The sequence below is a fragment of the Macaca mulatta genome, chromosome 16, assembly GCF_049350105.2.
Source record: "Macaca mulatta isolate MMU2019108-1 chromosome 16, T2T-MMU8v2.0, whole genome shotgun sequence".
Classification (NCBI taxonomy): Eukaryota; Metazoa; Chordata; class Mammalia; order Primates; family Cercopithecidae; genus Macaca; species Macaca mulatta.
In genome coordinates, this window is record NC_133421.1 from 11,468,390 (window position 1) to 11,489,960 (window position 21,571).

Here is a 21,571-nt window from a genome sequence, read left to right on the forward strand (position 1 = left end):
AGGAGCCTGTGGGGAGCAGAGGCCACACACAGGCTCCTTGCACGGCCTGTTTGACCACCTTGCCTGCCGCAGAGAAGGGAAAATGGTTTGACAACACAGGGCTCAAGTCCAACTGTCTCTGAATTTTCTCCCAGAGGAAAGCGGATCGGGGACGGTATGGGAGAGGAAAAAGCCAGCTCCGGAGCTCTGTGGAACAGAGAAGAGGAGAAGAGATGACCCCAGGGGTTCACCTCCAGCCCCTAGCTCCCACCCCGGGTTCTGTGGCTACGCTGGGAAGCCCTGAAGCTGAGGACCACAGGAGTCCCCACACTCCTCTTCCCAGGTGAGAGTGTGGCCGGGTGGCTCTGTTGCCCTCTTTTCTGAAACCCTCTAGATTCAGACGCGTTCATGCTCCTGCCAAGGGCTGTGAGCTGCCGCGAGCACCCGTCACTCCTAATCAAACAGCACACTCCACCTGCCAGCCCCACACTAGGGACAGTGGAAACAAGACCCAGCAAGGCTGCCAGACCCTGACTGCTGCTGTCAGGAAGCCCACGTGTCTATTCCCCGAAAACTAGCTCGAGGCTATGGGTGGGGAAGAAGGAGCGTCAGAATCCAGCTCCATTCTTGCTCTGGACCCACCACCCTTTGCTGCCCAGGCCTGGAAACTTCTGCTCTGTGGGATCAGACAGCACGGGAAGCGGCTCACCTCATCCCTACATACCACGGACAGGGAAGTTCACGTCCCAGCCTCCTGAGACCTGAACCATCCCCTCCCCGCTGAGTGTCTCCTTCTTGGGAAACCATGAACTCTGGAAGATGAGAACCCAGAGAAAGAGGCTGAGCATGGGAGAGCAGTGCGTGTGGAAGGGAAAAGGCACCTGTGGGCCAAGGCCAAGGCCAGGTGGTACACTGGGGAGTGTCCTGGGCCGGCAGCCAGGAGACCTGGGTTCAAGCCCTGAGCTCTGCTCCCCACTTGTTTTGTAACCTGTGGTCCCTCCTTTGCTCAGTTTCCTAGGCAAAAAAATTCTCCAAGGCAAGAGTGTTTACTTAAAACCTCTGGGGCACTGGTTCAAATGCAGATTTTCCTGTCTGGCCCCAGAGAAAACAACTTGTATAGCCAGGGTGTCATCTGCATTTTAAACAAAGGTCTTGGAGGTTTCAGAGTACACTTGGCAGACTCCCTCATGAGAAGCAATGACATGGCTCAGCAGGAAGGAACAGGGAAGGCAGGCGTGGGCGAGGTGTGCTGCCCGCTCTGACCACACCTGAAGCTCTGGCTGCAAGACGAAGTCCAGCAGGTGCCCCACCCCGTGGCCCGGGCACCATCACTAAACGCCTTTAAGACAACCCTCCATGACGTAACACTCTGCTTTTCACTTTGCATTTTTGTTTTCCTTTTAGAATTCAAATACGTCTCCCACTCCCACCCCCCACTTTCTCCTCCCCCTCCTTTTTATGTATTTCAGAAGACGGTGGAGAGTTCCTGCTGTGTCCCAGCATTCTGGGGCATTTTGTGACAATTTGAAGATGGGCCACTGTACCCTCTGGAACTCTGCACCCGAGCCTGCCCACACCCCCTCCCCACCAGCTCCATCAACTCCACCACTAACGCAAAGGCTGCTGCTACCCACGGTCCAAGCAGGCTGAGTCGTTCTGCCCCGCCCTTGGAGACAATGTCCACCAGCACAGGGCATTCCAAAGGAGCTCATGACACAAGGAACCCAAGCCAGCTCCAGAAGGGGCACTGTGGTAAGGGCATAGATTTCAAATCCTGATACTTCCCAGCTGGGTGACCGTGAGCAAGGTGCAGCTCTGTGCCTCAGTCTCCCCATCTGTCAACAGGGTGATATACTGTGTACAGAGCACTTACTATATGCAGGCTCTGTTCTAAGTGCTTTCCATGGATGGACCCATTTAGTCTCTACACCATCCCTAAGGCACAGACCACCCGCCACCCCCCCCCATTTCCCCACTTGATGGTTATTGACTGAGACGGGAAGGAGTCAAGAAACTTGCCCCAGGCTGCTGCCCAGTCATTAATATAACTGACACTCTGGCCTCAGAGTCCATGTTCATCGTCGTTACACTATATTGATTCTACAACTCACACTTCCTATAGCTAATGGACAATTAAATGAGCTGCTTGGATCCCTACTTGCGCATCATAAATGCACACAAAAGTTGCAGCAATTGCCATCGTTAATTGTTTACCTAAACTTCTTCTCCCAAAGCAGGATGTGCAGCCTGGATGAAGCAGGGAAATACACCCACTCATGGTTTTGTCTCTACGGGGGTGGTCGGAATGGCTCAGAGCTGTGTGAGTTGGAGTCTAAGAGAGCAACCCCCCGTTCCCTGCTCTCCTGCATTTGTGCCAAAATAGCAAACCTGGGACCACACTTCTCAGGTCTGTGCCTCTCAGGGGGGCAATGATGTCCAGCCCCACCTGCCCCAAGCACAGGGCTGAGGAGCAGAGGTGGGGTGTGGGGCTCCCCCTCACCTCTGCATGGGGATGGGCGGGCGGGGGGGCTCCCCCTCATATCCACATGGGGGTGGGCATCTCGAAGCGCCCTGGAAGGCAGGCTGGCCACCTAGGCAGAAGCTGCCTGCTCCCGTCAGGAACTCCTAGGAACTCTAAGGGCGCTTTCTCTTGCTTTTAACTTTGACATCTTCCAGAAGTTACCCCGCACAAAAGCAACCCTGCCGCGGCTGTAATTTACACGTCACTTTACTTGCGCTGAGCGCAGTCCACCCCCTTCAACCCACTCTCGCACGCGTACCTTCCCCTCCTGCCCTGAAAAAAATGGCTTCTGCATCATCCCAGCCACCCTCCTTCCACTTGTTCACCAGGAGAGAAGTGAAATGTGAAACTGACAGGAGAAGGGGAGGTGGGAGGGGGACGTGGATGGGGAACTTCAGCAAAATCCGAGCTTTGGAACTTCCCTGTCTCCAGGTTGGGCATCACTTCTGCTTGGCGGTCCACATCGCCATGGCAACAGCCCAGCCAAATGCCCCAGCTCGCAGCCACCCTGAGAGTCCCCTTCTGGAGCCACTTACCGTGATGGTGTTTTCCTTGCTCTGCTTTTTGCTTGGTGATGAGGATCCCAGGTTCTGGGGAGAGAGGCAAGAAATATCATCAAAGCTGTTCTCCATATTGGACATTTTTCCCCCCCATTCAGGTTCCCTGAGGGTGGAGGCGCTGGGGAAGTTAAGGGATGCTCAGTCTGCTGTCAACTCCTAAGTCACCATATTCTGGGCCAGGGCAGGCAGGGGTCTCCCTGACCCCACGCTGTTCCCACACCCAGCTCTCAGGCGAAAGGCAAATTAAGGAAGCCTCCTGCACAGGCTCTGAGAGAACTGCTCCAAACCAGGTCCCCCCTCCTCTTCTCTCAGTCTGTGATTTGGGGAGTTAACCCCTCCTCTGCCCTCTGCTGGTGAACGTTCTGCGTGCCGCTTGCCGCCTGAAGCCCCGGAATCCACTGGGGAGAAGAGAGTTAAGGCCACCACCTCCTGGCACTGAGGACTCAGCACACGACATTTTATTCTGAAACCCCCGGGTCCAAAACATCAAACCTAAACACACACAATGTGCACTGAGGCGCTGCTCGGTCACCTCCCCGACTCCCCGGTTCCCCAACCCCGTGAGCCAGGAGGGATTTCTCAGCCAAGCCGACTTCCAGCTTCCATTCAGTCTTTAGATTGCCTTTTGACGTCTTCCACTGCCAGCAAGAAAACCAGAGTCCCAAGTACCTCTGAGCCTTGAGGTCCTCAGCAGCCTGCCAAAGTCCTGGGATTGGTCTGGCAGAGAAAATTAAGGACTGCCAGTGGAAAATGCCACATGTGTCCTAACAGACTATGACTCTGAAGAGTATTTGATACTGGGTCTCTGTTGTTCTATTAGCAATTACGTTAGGGGTTCAATACCAGAGATCCCCAAGCAGGACCAGGGATGTCTCCCATCCTGAGCCACACAGCGACCTGGGAAGCAGCCTTACCCCTAAGGCACCGCAGGCGGTCATCATACATGTGTCCCAGGACTTGTGCACGACCTTACTCTTTTTTTTTTTTTTAAGATGGAGTCTCACTCCGTCACTCAGGCTGGAGTGCAGTGGCATCATTGTGGCTCGCAGCAACCCATGCCTCGCAGGTTCAAGTAATTATCCTGCCTCAGCCTCCTGAGTAGCTGGGATTACAGGTGCCCGCCAGCACACCCGGCTATTTTTTGTATTTTTAGTAGACACAGGGTTTCAACATGTTGGCCTAGCTGGCCTCGAACTCTTGACCTCAGGCAATCCACCTGCCTCGGCCTCCCAAAGTGCTGGAATTACAGGCATGAGCCACTGCAGCCGGCCTGGCCTTACTCTTCCTTAGTAGAAGATAAGGAAGTGGTTGCCACTTTATAGATAAAGGCCAGAAAAAGTATGGAGGGGCTTCAACAAGAGGGAACCACTGGCTCGGGGTGGGGGGCACCCCACCCCTCGGGCCAGCACGACCCTAGACACCTGGCCGAATGACCATCTGCAGGTGAGGGCCAGCCTTTGCCTCAGAAACCCATCAGCAAATTAGGTAAACCAGGGAGCTTGACTATGCCCCTGCTAAGGTCTCATCCCCTTACTCCATACAGTCTTACTTGGGTTGCCAATTAAAGTCATCTCAGGATAACTGATATCCTTAGGGTGTCTAGCAAAAATGAACCTTAGAGAGCATTAATTTCACACAGACAAGAAAACGATTACTAGCCTTGAGACCCCGGCCAGAAAATCTGACTTCTTTGAGCCTCAATTTCTCCATCTGTAAAATGGATGGTTATCACTGGTCCTCAAGCTTTGAGGTGCGCCAGAATTAACTGAGGAAAGTGTCCAAAATGGAGTCCCAGCTGCACTCTCAGCTGCTGGGCCTGATCCAGCAGGTCCCAGGTGGCGCCAGCATCTCTGATTTGTAGAATCTGTGGACCTCACTTGGAGACACATGGATCTGATCTACACTGTGGTTTCACTGTGTTTCTCTACTTACGGCAACTCCTCTAGCGACCCCATCAGGCTCCCAGCCAACGTCAACTTTATGGCCAACTACAGCTTCCACAGACATTTTTAGTGCATCATCTCATCCAGCTGGCCCACCCTATACCTTCCCAAGTGATCAGCTCTGCCAATTTTGGCAACTTGATAGAACTGCACAGGGAGAAAGGCAGACAGAGTCTACAGGGCAGGAGGTACCAGTCACCAAGGAGAAGAGACAGGGATCGGAGTCTCTCTCTCCATAGATTCATTCACACACAGACACTAGTCAATCAAATACATGCCAGGAAGGGGAAAGGGCAGCCTTTAGGATGGATTCTGCAGTCTACAGGAGTCTGTCTTCCTGTCATGGACACATTACCACCATCACCACCACGTTCCCACTGCAGCCTTCCAGGGAGGGCAGCCAGCATTCTAGCAGCCCTGGCAACAGCCTTCGAGTCTACCTACGGATGCTGACGATGTTGGTGGTAAGGGGGCTAAGAGGGGAGAAGCAATGCAAGAGCTACTGCCTACTGAGTGCTTGCTTATTACGGCAGGCTCCAGGTTAGCCATCTGACATATTTAATCTCATTTCATCCTTACAACCCCAGTGAGTTAAATGGCATCAACTCCATTTTACAGATCATGAAATTGGGGTTTGCAGAAGTAAAACTGTCCAGGGTCACAAGGCTACTAAATAGAGGAGTGGAAATTAGAATCCAAGCCTGCATAACTCTTTCCTCTATCTTCCGCCATCTCTCCACTTTGAGACCTGAGACAATATCTTGTTTCCCATGTGTCTTTGCAGGAGGGCAAAAAAGATTTCCATCAACCACAAACATATATTTTGGGACCACTGTGTATAAGTCTCTGTAGAGTAAGGTTCGATGAAGAGGTCGCACCTCGTCCCTATAACTTGGCTAGGATAGGAATACAAGTAATGGCATCGAGGGTGGGTGTTCCACGTGTAGGTGACAGCACCTTCCCTGGTCTCTGCTCTATTAGCAGTGTTTTACTTCAACCACTGTGGGCCAAGGTAGGTCACAGGCAATCTTAGGCTCTGCCTGTGCTGCTGATAACCTGTGCCTACTGCTCCAACTTCATATACGTATCACATGCATTATATATATATGTATACACACACACACACACACACGTGACATACACACTCTCATAATGCTCCACTGAAAGGGCCCAGAAGGAATGACATCTCATCACAGTGACAACACCTACTGGCTAGAAATTGGTTTCCAAATATTATCGGAAGCTCCTTGGTACTAATTCCAAAGGCAAGGTATTTGGAATATCTTAGTGTACAAAGATGTAAGAAAGTATTCAAAGAATAATGGAGAGATAACAAAAGAACTAAACAACTTAAAAGGACTCCCACAGGCCAAATGTGGGACGATTTGAGCACAAATATGAATGAATGACTGCAACTCACTAACTCACTCCAAGGGGGAGGGGAGAGAACATTTATTTCAGAAGAACGCCAATAAAAAAAAAGTACAAGAAATTGATGACCACCATTTGCAAACCCCAGTGTCAAAGAGGATTCAGACCGCAATCCTCATGGACACTGAAAGCAGCGGATGGAACGATTGTCAGGGCACAGGATATTCACAGGGTCTTAACTGGCACCTCACAGATGACTGACAAATTAGAAAGGGAAAAATGTACCCCTGCGAAGGAGAAATCTGGCAGCCAGCACCTTAACTGAGAGTGCAAACTGAGCCTCATGAGCAGGGTGCTAACCTGGGTGGCTGTGCCTCCAAATGCCTTAAGAACCCCACATGCCCTGTCCAGCATTCTTGCCCAGACTGCAGAACCTGAACCTAAACATAAGAGAACAGTCAGATCAAGAATGCAGGTTCTTCTACAAGACACCTGACCTGGACTCCTCAAACATAAATTGTCAAGGTGATGAAAAACAAAAGAAAAAAAGGTGTAAGGGATCGAGTGTAGAGGCGACAGACTGAGGCAACGACTTGGATGAAACATTCTATCCATATGACAGAATATTCTTCAGCCATAAAAAAGAATGGAGTGCTGATCCATGCCACGACGTGAATGCACCTTGGAGTTCCAGGTGACAGAGGCCAGACACAAAAGACCACAGACAGTATGATACCATTATAGGAAATGTCCAGAAGAGGCAATTCCATAGAGACAGAAAGATTAGGGGCTGCCTAAGTCTTCAGAGGATTCTGTTTGGGGTGATGAAATGTTCTAAAATTGATCTGATAATGGCTGTACAACTTTGTAAATACAGTAAAAAACACTGAATTGTACCTTGTAAATGGGTGAATTGTATGGGTAGGTGAATTATAGCTCAATAAAGCAGATTTAGGCGGGGAGAGAGAGAGAAACTGAAGAGACACAGCAACCAATGTATCTGTGTGTGAACTTGAATGGATCCTGGACTGGGGAGAAAAGCAGCTAAAAAAGGGATTTGGGGACCAGGTGTGGTGATGCATGGCTGTAAGGTGGCACACGCCTGTAATCCTAGTGCTTTGAGAGGTTGAGGTGGGAGGATTGCTTGAGCCCAGGAGTTCTAGGATTCACGAGTTATAATGGTGTCACTGTACTGCAGCCTGAGGGACAGAACAAGACCCACCCCCTTTTTTCTTTAAAAAAAAAAAAAAAAAAAAAAAAAGCATTTTTTGAGACAGTTGAGGAATCTGGAGTGTATATATTAGGTGATATTATTGAACTAATGTTTTCTTAAATATGATAATAGTATTATCATTATGTCTTCTTCCTGGAAGATACATTCTCAAATATTTGCATTTGAAACAGTAAGGCAGAAATGTGCCTTAAAATAATCTAGGGGGTGGAGGGCAAGGGGATTGGGGGAGGGGATGGGAGCACAAATAAAACGAGATTGGCCAAAGGCAGGTAATCGTTGGGCTTAATTAATAGATTTGTGGTACTTTATTATATATTCCCTCTACTTTTGTAAAGGCTTGCAAATGCCTATAATAAGAGTATTTGTTTTAAATTTCCTTTGCCTATGATTCCAGAAAACTCTTCTCCTCCATTTATTTTGTAAAGGCCTGCCCAGGGGTCACGACACCCCACCTGGGCATCTCTGCATCACCCTGAGGCCTGGCAGGGGGTGATACTACACAGGAAGTGCTTGGTAAACTGGAGTGGGTCATTCACTAGTGATTCGGCAAGCCCCCCACTCCAAATGTCTTCTCAGCCCATTTCCTCCCCCTGCCAATAATCTGGATCCCATCCCTTCAGCAGATGGGATCTCATACAAAACCCCGCAAAGGCTTCCCGGTGCAGTTAGGATAGCCCCTGAGCTCCTCGTGGTAGGCCTGTGCAGACTACCCCAGCCTCACTTCCCACCCTCCCTGTGCCTGCTAATTTAGTAAGCCACAGCTGTACTGGGTCTCCGTGAGCTCTTTGAAAACACGGTTCCTCCTTCCTGCCTCCAGGCATCCATGATGCTATTCCCTCTCCTGGAAAAGCCATTCTTTCTCCACCTCTTTGCCAAGTGAAACCCTTGCTCATCATTCCAGTCTTAGAATAGGTATATTTTCTTAAGGTGTCCATTCCTGACATTGCCTGCACCAGGCTAGGTTCTCACAGCATCCACTTCCTCCAGCCCTTATCACTGCTGAAATTGCACCATTATTTATCTGCTCTTTTTCCCACACCAGCCATAAAACTCCATCAAGGCAGGGATATAGATATCACCTATGTCTCAGTGCCTGACAAAGACCAAAACTGCTCAATAAGAACGTGTGTTACTGAATTATTGAGGTAGGTAGGAGGTGGCGGAGATTAAACATCTCACTTCTTTCTCCACTTTGAACTCCATGCTCCAAAGGATCCCTTAAGTTTCCAAGCCCTTCGTCCCATTCTCTCTCCTCTCTCCTGTGTCTAAGGGTCTTTCTGGGAAGTTCGTGAGAAGCCAGAACAACTGAAACGTGGACCACAAAAAGGCCCAGGCACTGGTGGGCAGGAAGAGAAGGGACCGGCTAAGACGTGATTCTGCAAAGGCAGTAAGCCTATTAGCCTTTGCTGTAGAACCGGAAATACCATTTGACCCAGCAATCCTATTACTGAGTATACCCAAAGGAATATAAACCATCTACCATGAAGACACATGCACACATGTTTATTGCTACGCTGTTTACAATAGCAAAGACTTGGAACCAACCCAAATGCCCATCAATGATGGATTGGATAAAGAAAATGTGGCACATATGCACGATGGAATACTATGCAGCCATAAAAAAGAATGAGCTCACGTCCTTTGCAGGGACATGGATGAAGCTGGAGGCCAACAATCTCAGCAAACACAGGAACAGAAAACCAAACACTGCATGTTCTCACTTATAAGTGGGAGCTGAACAATGAGAACACACGGATACTGGTGGGGGAACATCACACACTGGGGCCTATTGGGGCATGGAGGGTAAGGGGAGGGAGAGCATTAGGACAAATACCTACTGCGTGCGGGGCTTAAAACCTAGATGACAGGGTGACAGGTGCAGCAAACCACCATGGCGCATGTATACCTACGTAACAAACCTGCACGTTCTGCACATGTATCCCAGAACTAAAAATAAATAAATAAGACAATTGGCCTTTGATCCTTTGCCTCTGCCCCCCAATCAGGTGGGCTGCATTTATCCAGTACCTGGGCCGACTGCCCCAGGGCTGCAGAATTGAAACCCTCCACTGGGTGGCACCAGATCACCACCACCTGTGCCCACCCATCCAGGTCTCCCAGGGCTGAGTGAAGGAGCGGGGCAGGCACCCTCAGGAACTGTGAGGCACCCGCTATCAGTCCTCCCCATGACACAGCACGGTGGGGACACGCTACTGGTATCCTTGGAAAGTCCCTGTCCCCACCCCTCACTCTCCAAACATTCTTTTTTGTTTTTGTTTTGTTTTGTTTTGAGACGGAGTCTCGCTCTGTCGCCCAGGCTGGAGTGCAGTGGCCAGATCTCAGCTCACTGCAAGCTCCGCCTCCCGGGTTTATGCCATTCTCCTGCCTCAGCCTCCCAAGTAGCTGGGACTACAGGCGCCCGCCACCTCGCCTATTTTGTTGTTGTTGTTTCAGTAGAGATGGGGTTTCACCGTGTTAGCCAGGATGGTCTCGATCTCCTGACCTCGTGATCCGCCCGTCTCGGTCCCCCAAAGTGCTGGGATTACAGGCTTAAGCCACCACGCCCGGCCTCCACCTCCCCAAACATTCTAATCTTCCTGATCAGCTTGCTCAAGGAGGGGCAGCTAAGAAGGGGGCGGAAAGAGATCACAAACGGGGTTTTGAGATCTGGGGCTTTCCAGTCTAGCTTTCATCATGGTAACCCTGAACATGCCACTTTACCCACCCCACACACCGCATCCCAAGTGTTCCTTTGCTCCTTTATTCATTTACTGATGTTTAAGTGTAGTTATCATGGGTGGTAACTGAGAGCAGGGATGGTGAATCTACTCGTCTGCAGGTTGGAGTGGGGTCTATACCTGAGCACCCTTTGTTGCCAAGTGCTCTCTGTAAACACTGAACCTTCTCAACGTTTTTCTATGTTTAACTCTTGGCACCTTTTTGGATAACCAGTCTGCAGGTTCACAAACCAGGACAAAAAGTAGCAGCTAGCTGGGCACGGTGGCCTGCGCCTGCAGTCCCAGCCACTCCGGAGGCTGAGGCGGGAGGATTGTCTGAGCCCAGCAGTTCCAAGCTGAGGCCACAGTGAGCTACGATCGCCTCTGGGAACAGCCAGTGCATTCCAGCACAGGCAACACAGGGAGACCCTGTTTCCTACTTTTTATTTTTATTATTATTTTAAAAAGTAGTAGCTTTTATATCCAATCGTTACCTTTTCACAGCCTAAAAGAATGACATTCTACCTCCCAATCCTGGGACTGGTGAACAATGCACATTCGCCCTCTCCATGTACTGCATGATTTATTTTTGTTACCTGGAAGATACCTCAGCAACCAAGATTACCATCCAAAAAAAGTCTGACTCAATCTGCCTGTGTTTAGGCAGCCACTAGCCATCCGGGCCTGAGTCTCTAGAGCTCGCCTCTCCTGAATTCCCCGTACTGTACCTACTTTGTAGCTTTTTTTTTTTTTTTTTTTTAAATAAAAAATTGTATCTATCTTCTATAAAAGGAAAATGTGTTCATTTTAGGAAATTTGAAACATAGCGAGAAGTGTAAAGAAGATAAAATGGCCCACGATCGCAGACCAAAGTTTCTCAACTTCAGCACGATTCATGTTTCCAAGTTGAGCGATTCTTTGTTGTCGTGTCCCGTGCATTGCGAGATACTGAGCATCATCACTGGTGTCTGCCCACTAGTTGCCAGTAGCACCCGCTCCCCAGGTGTGACAATCCAAATGTCTCCAGACATTGACAAATGTCTCCTGATAGCCACGATCTCAGATGCAGAGCCACCACACATTTTCCAGTTTATTTTTCTTCTAGTCCTTCTTCCTAAGTATAGATTTCCTTCTGCCAAATAAGACTGACTATACATGCAATGTGTGTCCTACTTTTTTTACTCTGTATTATGTTGTGAGTACTTTCCCAAATTATTGCATTTTCTTCAGAAGCATGCTTGCTAATGGTTGTGTGATATCACTGGCTAACTTCCAGCGCCATAATTCCTTTTACCCATCCCCTGTTGCGGGACAGTTAGGCTGGGTCCAGTGTTACGGTGCTGTAAATAATGCTGGAGTGAACAGCCTTGCACATAAATCAGAACCCCTCAAGATACCCCAAGAACAGACACTAGATGAGGAATCCCCGTGTCGATGGCTTATAATGCACACTGTTAAATCAGCTTCTGAGATGCCAGTTATACCATTGCCCATTCTTTAAAATGGATGAGTAACAACTTCATAGTATTTCAGAAGGGATTATGTTTTGTTAGGGAAGAAAGAATGATTTTGAGGGTGGGGAGCTCTTTCTCATATTCTTCCCGATGATGCCGAGGGTAGCATCAGATTTTCTGTCATTGTTGCTGAACCACATCCGAATTCAGGCTGATGTCTTCCGAAAGAGTCTCAAATCAGGAGACAAGTAAGTTTCACTTCAAACAAGTTAACAGAATCTGTGTTGAGAAGGCAAGCTGGGGGCTCAGCAGGAAACATACAAAGCCAGGGTTGATTCATGATGGGCGATGTGAGCAGAGGAGAGAAGGGGACTGACAGGCCAGCTGTGTGCTACTGACTGCTAGTCCCCTGCTCAGGAGTGGTGCTCAGACCTACAGTATCAGCATCACCTCGGGGCTGGCTCAGCCCCCACCCTACCCTAGATCTCCTGGATTAGAATCTGCATTTTAACAAGAGGCCCAGCTCACTCTAAGTCCATCAAAACATAAGAAGTCCTGACCTACACTGAGGTCCAAATTCTTTTCCAGAGTTCACTGAGCTGAATCGAAGCCCAACACTCAGCCTCCTAAGAGAACGACTTAATAATGTTCCCCCAGATTAACACTCTTGTCCATGTTAAAGCTGAGTGTCACATTTCAGCTGATTAGACTAACAGCCAATGGGTCTCCAGATGTTGCCAAATGTCTCATGGTCTCAGATGCAGACAGAATCATCATCAATATTCCGGTTTATTTTTCTTCCAGTCATTTTTCCTTATGTTAAGTATAGATTTCCTTCTTCCAGTGACTGGTACATAGAATCCACTGCACAAGCAGCTACTGTCATCATCAACATCATCAATATTATCATCATGATCATCATCAATGACCATTATTGTCATCATTTTCATGATCACCCCCAGGGTTCTGGCATTTTAATTCCTGGAAAAGGTTACTGGAGTTTGGAAGCTTCATTGAGAACATCTTCCTGATAATTTATGGGGAGACTAAATAAGGCTAGTCCTCAGTTTTTTAGGCAGAGCTTAATGCAACTAGAAAAGCCGTAAGCATTGACATCAAGGTCCAGTCTAACCACTGAGTAATCCTGTGAGCCTGCACAGGTCACAAAACCGGTTGGAGCCTCGGTGACCTCATGCATACCTTGAGCTGTTACTGACGCCTAACTCACGTGTTTGCATAAGCATCAAGTAGGACGGAGACTGAGAAAACAGTTTGGAAATTGTACAACATACTCCCATTTCCTTCCATCTCATAGGTGTCTCTATGCTAGTTGACCAAACGAGATGATCAAATTTTACTAAATTCCATTCTGGGTAATCTGGCCGTGGGAAGGGTAGGGTAGAGAAAATGAAAATTGTCTGGCACATCCATACTCTTAAAGTGATGAGAAACACAGGCTTCAGGTAGCAGGAATCCAGACCAGAGAATGGAACTCTCTGTCCTAATGGTTTCAACCCCATCCCCGTCAGCCCCTCCTCCAAACCACCCTCGACTTCTAGAAAACCAATAAAACACAATCACCCAACCCTCTCCCCATCAGGGAACACTGAAACCACCCAGATACAGCAACCACTTTCTACTTGGGGGCAGAACTGGGCTGCAGCCACCTGGACTCCCATGATGGACTTGTCTGTAATGAAGCCTTCCTGGGTCTGCAGAAGTGGCGAGTTCTATACCTCCCTTAACAGGACCCCTTACCTGGGAATCACCGGTGGATTTTCGGACACTCATGTGGGCAGTCTCTGGAGGGTGCGCTGGGGTCCCTGACGCGTGGTATCCATTCACTGCAGGGACAGAGACACGGCTCAGATGCTGTGTGGGCCACAGACGGGCACCCCCGCCTTTTGTCCACTGCAGCCCCTTTTCCCACCTCCTTCCCTGGCTCTGAGAGGTCTTGTGTGGAGAAGGCTATCCCTTAGGATCTCATCTTATCTATATCTGCAGAGCTGGAAATGGGCCTATCTCTCCAATCCTCAGCACCCAAGTTACCGAATTCTTAGGGGCCTGAGTTTCTTCTTTAACCCAAGAGCAAAAGGAATGTGCCTAACAGGAGGGGAGGTCACTATGGTCCAGCTGCCATTGCTACAAATACCACATCAGTTGTAGTTACAAATGCCAATCACGGGTCCAATCTCCCTCCATAAAGTCGGGGCGGGGGTATCTCCACCACCTTCCGACAATTTCCCTCACCTTTCTTAATAACTTCTCCACCCTCAAACTCAGAGCAGCGGAATGTGAGTGTACTGGAAAGAGGACTGGATTGATTGGCCACCGTGAAATTAGGCTCTGTCAATTAATAGTCAGGTGGTCATATGCACTTCATTCTTGAGTCACCGTTCTTCTAGAATTAAAAATACATAACCTGGCTTGGAACAGGGGCTCATGTCTGTAATCCCAGAACTTTGTGAGGCCACGGCAGGTGGATCATCTGAGGTCAGGAGTTCGAGACCAGCCTGGCACGGTGGCTCATGCCTGTAATCCCAGAGCTTTGGGAGGCCGAGGTGGGCAGATCACCTGAGGTCAGGAGTTTGAGACCAACCTGACCAACATTGGGAAACCCCATCTCTACTGAAAGCACAAAAAAATTAGCTAGGAGTGGTGGCACACGCCTGTAATCCCAGCTACTCAGGAGGCTGAGGCAGGAGAATCGCTTGAGCCCAGGAGGCGGAGGTTGCAGCGAGCTGAGATGGCGCCATTGTACTCCAGCCTGGGCAACAAGAGCAAAACTCCATCTCAAAACAAACAAACAAAACAAAAACATCTGAGGTTCTAAAATTCTACCCTTGTAACTTTATGTCTCTTGGGGGACACTCACTTATGCTCCCAACACTTCCACTCCAAGGGATGGGGACGCCCTGATATGTAGTATCTGCCGATTCCTGTGCCAAAGACACACCCAGCATGGATGGTTTCAAGCCCCAATGCCGCCGCACGCACGCTCCTGACATCACGAAGTCACACTGGGACCCACGTGATCTCAATTCCCAGGTGGTACCACTTTCGTAGGAATATAACTACATAAGCTTAGATGAGCAGCTTCTCCTCTGTGACCCTCAGCTTCTGTACCTGTAAAATGGGGATAATTCTACCTAGTCTCCTGACCTACTGTGTTGATGTGAGAATCCAACAAAGGATAATTGCAAAAGTTATAAGTAGTCATAAAGCACTTCGTTTTAAAAAAGGGAAGGATGAAAGGCAGGGTGCGGTAGCTCACGCCTGTAATCCCAGTACTTTGTAAGGTGGAGGCGGGAGGATTGCTTGAGTCCAGGAGTTCCAAACCAGCCTGGGCAACATAGTGAGACCCCATCTCTATTTTTAACAATAGAAAAAATATAAAAATAAATTTAAAAGGGAGGGATGGCCAGGGGCAGTGGCTCACGCCTGTCATCCCAGCACTTTGGGGGGCAGAGGGAGGATTGCTTGAGCCCAGGAGTTTAAGATCAGCCTGGACAACACAGTGAGACCCCATCTCTACAAAATAATAATTATTTTTTTAATTAGCTGGGTGTGGTGGCTCGTGTCTATAGTTCTAGTAACTTGGGAGGCTGAGGTAGGAGAATAGCTCGAGCCTGGGAGGTGGAAGCTGCAGTGAACTGTGATTGTGCCACTACGCTCCAGCCCACACTTCAGAGTGTGACACCCTGTCTCAAGAAAGTGTGGGAGCAGAGGCATGCAGAAGGGGAAGGTCATTGCTTTCATTCCTGAATTGAGTCCCCAGGAACCACAAGCCTGCCTGACCTCTAGAGACCAGAACAATGCACCATCCCCGTGACCCAGGCTTCAAGTAATTGCCAACACGTATATACAATGCGGGTCAGACTGGAGGAAGATCTATACACTGATGTCCAACTCACGACTCTTCTAGAGAAAACTCTATAGCGTGGCAGGAAGCACAGGAGAATATGGCTGAAAGTTACCACCAACACCTACTCATCTGGAGCGACAAGGGCTGAAGGCAAGCGCCGGGCAATGGGATGACGAAGCCTGTTCCACGGAGAACCCGTCTCCTGCTCAGGCGGTGCCCCATTCTCCAGCACCTGCAGTGAAAACTCCAGGGGCCAAGCGGGGCCACCTGCAGCCGAGTGCCTGTGGGCAGCCGGGCTTCTCCCTGAGCTACAGTGTTTGCCCTCCACTCCAGAATAAGGTGGTTGCACACATCCCAAGGAAATAGAAAGCTGACCCACAGCAGGCCCCTAGTGCAGTGGAAGCTTGGGGAAGCAACAAGAAACAAGAAATCCACCCTGCAGGGCCAGCTACAAGCCTGGGCCACACCCATGCCCCTGGAGCAGCTGGCCAAGTGCAGACACCATCCACCCGCTATGAGGGCAGCTTAAGAGGAGAGGCCAGGATTCCAACAGCAACAGGGAGAATGCTGAAGGGGTGAAGGAGAATCCACTCCAACTGGCATCAAGCTATGCCAGGAAGGACATGAGCCTGATGATAAATACACCCCACAATGAGGGCATGAGAGCCGAGAAATTTTATCAAATAGCATAGAACTGAAATGGATAAAACACAGATGCCAAAAGACCTAAAGACAACCTCAGAACAGTGCTTTCAGTTTAGGACTGATTAACAGACAGAAGCAAGGAGGATAAAGAAGACCCAAATAATTTAATTTAAAGGGCTGATTGAAATAGATGTAGTAAACATCGTATCCTACAAACAAAGGCAACATCTTCTGCCAGGAAGCCCTGGAACATTTAAAAACGTGGTCATATTTAAGCCACAAATAAACTGTCAATAAATGGCAAAAGGCAGAAAAAACACAGGCCACATTCTTTGACCAGGAAAGCAATAAAAGTAGATAATAATAATGAAAGAATAAATATACAAGATCCCCATCCCCCCCAACTCCTAAACACTTGGAAATGTAAGAAGCTGCCCTCTTAAATAATGCCAGATCAAAAAGGAATTTAAAACTGTAATTACACAATATTTAGAAAATAATAAAGAAGAATATATCAAAACAAATGGGATAAAGTCTGAATTATACTTGAGAGGAAAATCCACAGCCTTCATTTTTTCATTACCAAACCCAAAGCAACAAAAATAAATGGACTAAACATTCAACTTAAGATTTTAGGGAAAAAGTTTAAAGGCCAATAAAATACGCCAAAAGAAAGCAGGAGAAAGGAATAGAAAACTGGCAACAGAAATTACTGAGTCAGGAAACATGAGACCATTAGCAAACCATGACTGGTTCAGTGTGTGTGTATCACAACAATAAAAACAGCAGATAAGCCAGGGTAATTTGAGAGGGAAAGAGAATACAAACGCTCAGAATTAGGGATTAGAAAGAAAACAATGACACAACAAATATAGTAGAAACTTTTTCTTTTTTTTTTTTGAGACAGAGTCTTGCTTCATTGCCCAGGCTGGAGTGTAATGGCGTGATCTCGGCTTACTGTGACCTCCGCCTCCCAGGTTCAAGTGATTCTCCTGCCTCAGCCTCCCGAGTAGCTGGGATTACAGACGCCTGCCACCATGCCCAGCTAATGTTTGTATTTTTAGTGGAGACGGGGTTTCATTGTGTTGACCAGGCTGGTCTCGAACTCCTGACCTCAAGTGATCCGCCAGCCTCAGCCTCCCAAAGTGCTGGGATTACAGGCGTGAGCCACTGTGCTGTACTTACAGTAGAAACTTTTTAAATGCAAGAACCTATGACTTAGAATTCTATATCTTCAACACCAAACCTCCCATGAGATTCAAATCATCAAAAGGGTTTCAAGAGATGCCAAAAAGAAGTAAAACCTTTGAAAAATGGCCTCCTCCCAAAACGCACTGGACCCAGATGGTTTGATGGGCAAATTCATTCACACACTCAAGAAAGAAATACCCAGGCATAGAAATGTGTGGCAGTCTTCTAGGTCTATTTTACAAAGCCAACATGACCTTGATCTTAAAATCAAACAATACACAAGGGAACCATGTTTAATCTGCTGTCGAAAATGAAATGCACAAGTTTTTACCTGAGTAGGTAATAAATATCTTTGATAACGCTGAGTCCCCATGAACCAAGGTTGTCCCAGCTCCTGAGGAGACCCAGACTCCCTACCTCCCTAGACCCTCCAAATGCATGCTCAGTCCTGCCTCTCCTCTGCCCCAGGGTTTCCCCACACTTGCAGCCACCAGGAACTGTATAAAGGGGAGACGTTTCGCCCCTAATCCAATCCCTTGTTCTCACTTCGGTTCTGGTCTGTCAGCTGATAGCTAATTACTGCTCATGTCAAAACAATTACTAGGAAAGAAAACATAATTTTCCATTCGACCCTTTCTCCCCACGCAGCAGCTCTCCTCCGACACCCTGTCTGGCTGCGTACCACTCTCCCGGGCACATTCAGAACACGTCTCAGTGGAGATCTAGACAGTTACAACCCACAAGATCCCGGCAACCTTCACCCACGGCATTCCTCATTGCCATTCCCTGTCCTCGGGGCTCCCGGCTCACCCAGGGTCAGCCGCAGAACAAATGAGGCCAGAAGTGGGTGCTTCTGGGGCCCCTAGCCTCTCGGGGAGGAAAAATGAAACTGGTCAAGGATCGCTCATAAAGGGAACATAATTCAGTCTGGAGATACAAGGAAAAAAAAAAAAGGCAAATGTCACATTCAGCTGTTTTTAGGATTTTTAAAAAGGGAACTAAAAGCTCTATCTAGTTAGTAACCTTAGCAGCTTCAACTACAAATAGTACACACAGGCACCCACACACTTCATGTGCCTTATGGGCAGTTAAGCAACTTGAGAGGGCTTAGGAGGTGTCTAATGAGAGGAGGGGACAGATATTTGGGTAGAAAAGAAGAGAGGGAGGTCTGGATAGGGAGAAGTAAACAAACACAGAGAAGAAAGGAGAATATGAAATGTTATCAAGAAAGACCAAGCAACAAAGAAGCGCCAGCAGCTTCGCCACCCAGGGCTCACCCCCGCCCGCAGCTCGGCTTCCGTATGTCAGTATCGATCCCTGATGGAAAAAGTCAGAGCCCTACTCTCCAGGTTCCTGTTCCCCCAGGAACCCGAAAGAACGTAAGAAAATCAGCCATGAACACTCTCTTATTAAACCTCCTGTAGGTCTGGCCTAATTTCTCCTGTCTCTGGAATAAATATAGTAATTTCATTCATCAAGGTAAGGAACCTGGTGGCCGGGCACGGTGGCTCACGCCTGTAATCCCAGCACTTTGGGAGGCTGAGGAGGGCGGCTCACTTGAGGTCAGGAGTTCGAGACCAGCCTGACCAACATGGTGAAACCCCATCTCTACTAAAATACAAAAATTAGCCAGGGGTGGTGGCGCATGCCTGTAATCCCAGCTACTTGGGAGGCTGAGGCAGGAGAATTGCTTGAATCTGGGAGGCGGAGGTTGCAGTGAGCCGAGATGGTGGCATTGCACTCCAGCCTGGGCAACAAGTGTGAAACTCTGTCTCCAAAACAAACAAAAAAAACAAAGTTAAGGAACCTGGGAGTGCTGAAGCTCTGATTGTTGAAATCCTCGCTTCCCTCTTTTTCTCTTCCCCTCTCTTCTTCCCTCCCTCCCTTCCCCTCCTCCTTCCCTTTTTCCTTCCTCCCCTCCTTCCACCAGTCCTCCTTTCCTCCTTCTTTCTCACCCCCTCCCTTTTCCTTCCTTCCACCCGTCCTCTTTCCCCATCTATCACATATTAAACATGGTGAAGCCTAATATTTCCCCAGGTGTGTTAAACAGGACAGCAATTCTGCCAGGATGTGTGTTGTAAGTGTTACGCGGTGATGGTAATGGGTCAGTGTTACAGTCCAAAGAATTTAGGACAAACACCCCATTATTCCGATTGAGTTTATTTACAGTAGGCCTTTCAGAATATGCTGACATGTGCTTGAAATCTCAAACAAGGCAACAACATGCAACATGCCTCCACGCACACAGACGCAGAACCCATTTAGGGAAATACAGCAGGGCTACCGTGAAATCCACTTTGGGACACATAGCCATGGCCATAGAATGCAAGGTTTGAAGTGGGGCAGTTCTGTGCTCATCGAGTCTGATGACACAGGGCACAATTACAGCCTCCTTCCTCCCACCACGCCCTGGAAGGCCTCGCAGTTTCCTTGGTCACCACGCTCACCTTCTCAGGAGGATCCACTGTCTGCCTCTCTCCATTTAGGGGAGAAGTTTTATATAAATACATTTCTGTCCTAGAAATTTCTCTCTGGCCACCTGGTCCTGTCTCTCCTGGTTGTCTAAAATGTCAACTGCGTTCCCAAAGACAGAACTGATAAAAGATTGTCCCACACGGTTGTGAACAGTTCTATGGCTGCTTTCCAGGACATCAGAGGTTAAACAGGCCTTTGTAATGTCCCAGGAACCTCAGCCAGCAAGGACACTGGTTCTAGGGGAACATGCACTTCTTCCAACAGAGGGCGTTGCGGCCTTTCCTGGAGTCGGTGGTGAGGTCTGAGTCAGAGCGCTGGGGAAGCTGCTTTGAACCTGAGACTGGCTAATTCTGCAAGAAGCGAGGGTCTTCCTTTGCTCCTGCAGGGGAGAGGAGAGCTGGTCCAGGCTTCCCGATCTGGAGAAGAAGGTGTGGGTGAGGGTGAGGCTCTCGGTTCCAGAGCCCCCTCCCCAGAGAGCCCCTGCTCAGAGGAAGCACAGCTGTCTCCCTAACCATACCCCTGGCCGGCTCCTCAGGCTCAAAGGAAGGTCCTCCTTGCCCTTCAGCCTCCGCAAAGGCACTTGTTCTCTCCCCTTTAATCTGGGTTCCCTGAGGCTACTGGAGGCCTAAGGATGATCTCTCAGTGGGCTGACGCCCCAAGGCTGAGCAAAGCCAGATCCTGAACCCATGTTTCCTGAAACACTCCCGCAACCGCCCACCAGGACAACCTCAGTAAATAATAGATTTCTTTTATCCTTAAGAAAAACATGTAAGTTCAATGCCCATCCCAGGCCCAGACGCTCAGAAAGGAATTCACTTTCCACACGTGCACTGTTGACACAAAAGCCACAGGTGCCTATTTGAATGTAAACAAATCAAATTTAAATAAAATCTAAATGCAATATGATTTCCAGGACTGGATCCGAGAACAGAAAAAGGATATGAATGGGAGAACTCATGACATCTTAATAAAGTCTAACATTCAGTTACTTGTAACGCACGATGTCAATTTCACGGTTTTGACAGATGTACTGTGGTTATGTAAGATGTCAACCGGGGGAACTAAGTCAAGAAGGCAAGGGAACTTACTGTCTTTATAGCTTTATAGCTTTAAAAACTGTTCCCCAAATTTTGAAAAGTTATTAAAGTACATGAAAAATTCAGCTCCTTGCGCATACCAACCACATTTCAAGCACTCAATAGCCACACGTGGCTAGTGGCTACCATATTGGAAGGCGTAGAGAAAGAATGCTTATACTGTCACAGAGGGTTCTATTGGACAACACTGCCCTGTACCATCTTCATTCTACCCAGTGACTCATACATGAACACTCCCAGCATCTCCCTTTTCACTCATTTTCTTTCCCTTTGCCTGTTACTGTTCCTCTCTACAAATCAGTATTTCCACACTGCACGTTAAGCCCAGCCCAAAGAAGATTTTTAATATTTGCAGCAGTTACTGAATGGCGTCTTAGGTGTTCTGTTTTGGTTTAAACTTTACTTCTTACTCAGGTGGGTCTCACCCAGAAAGCCTGGCATTAAACACCTCTAGTAAAGCTACTGAATAAACACAGCTCCCATAACTCTGGTGATATTAAAGGATGGAATGCAGGCAAA

At 48.4% G+C, this 21,571-nt stretch overlaps 1 protein-coding gene and 1 long non-coding RNA gene across 12 annotated transcripts in view; one reads left to right on the plus strand and one right to left on the minus strand.

The window, feature by feature from the left end:
• Window positions 1–21,571, minus strand: part of GAS7 (growth arrest specific 7) — a 289,491-nt gene that overhangs the window by 45,704 nt on the left and 222,216 nt on the right. For 10 of the 11 annotated variants that reach the window (XM_028836013.2, XM_028836014.2, XM_028836015.2 and 7 more), the window contains exons 4-5: window positions 13,538–13,623; window positions 3,037–3,090 (exon numbers count right to left, since the gene is read on the minus strand). In XM_028836013.2, coding sequence (XP_028691846.1) covers window positions 3,037–3,090; window positions 13,538–13,623 — 140 coding nt within the window. The remainder of the gene's footprint in view (window positions 1–3,036; window positions 3,091–13,537; window positions 13,624–21,571) is intronic. The other variant, XM_077970362.1, reaches the window with a different exon arrangement.
• LOC144335328 (uncharacterized) lies at window positions 199–1,669 on the plus strand. Its single transcript, XR_013406103.1, has 2 exons — window positions 199–322; window positions 1,449–1,669. It is a non-coding gene; the product is annotated as an uncharacterized LOC144335328 (long non-coding RNA).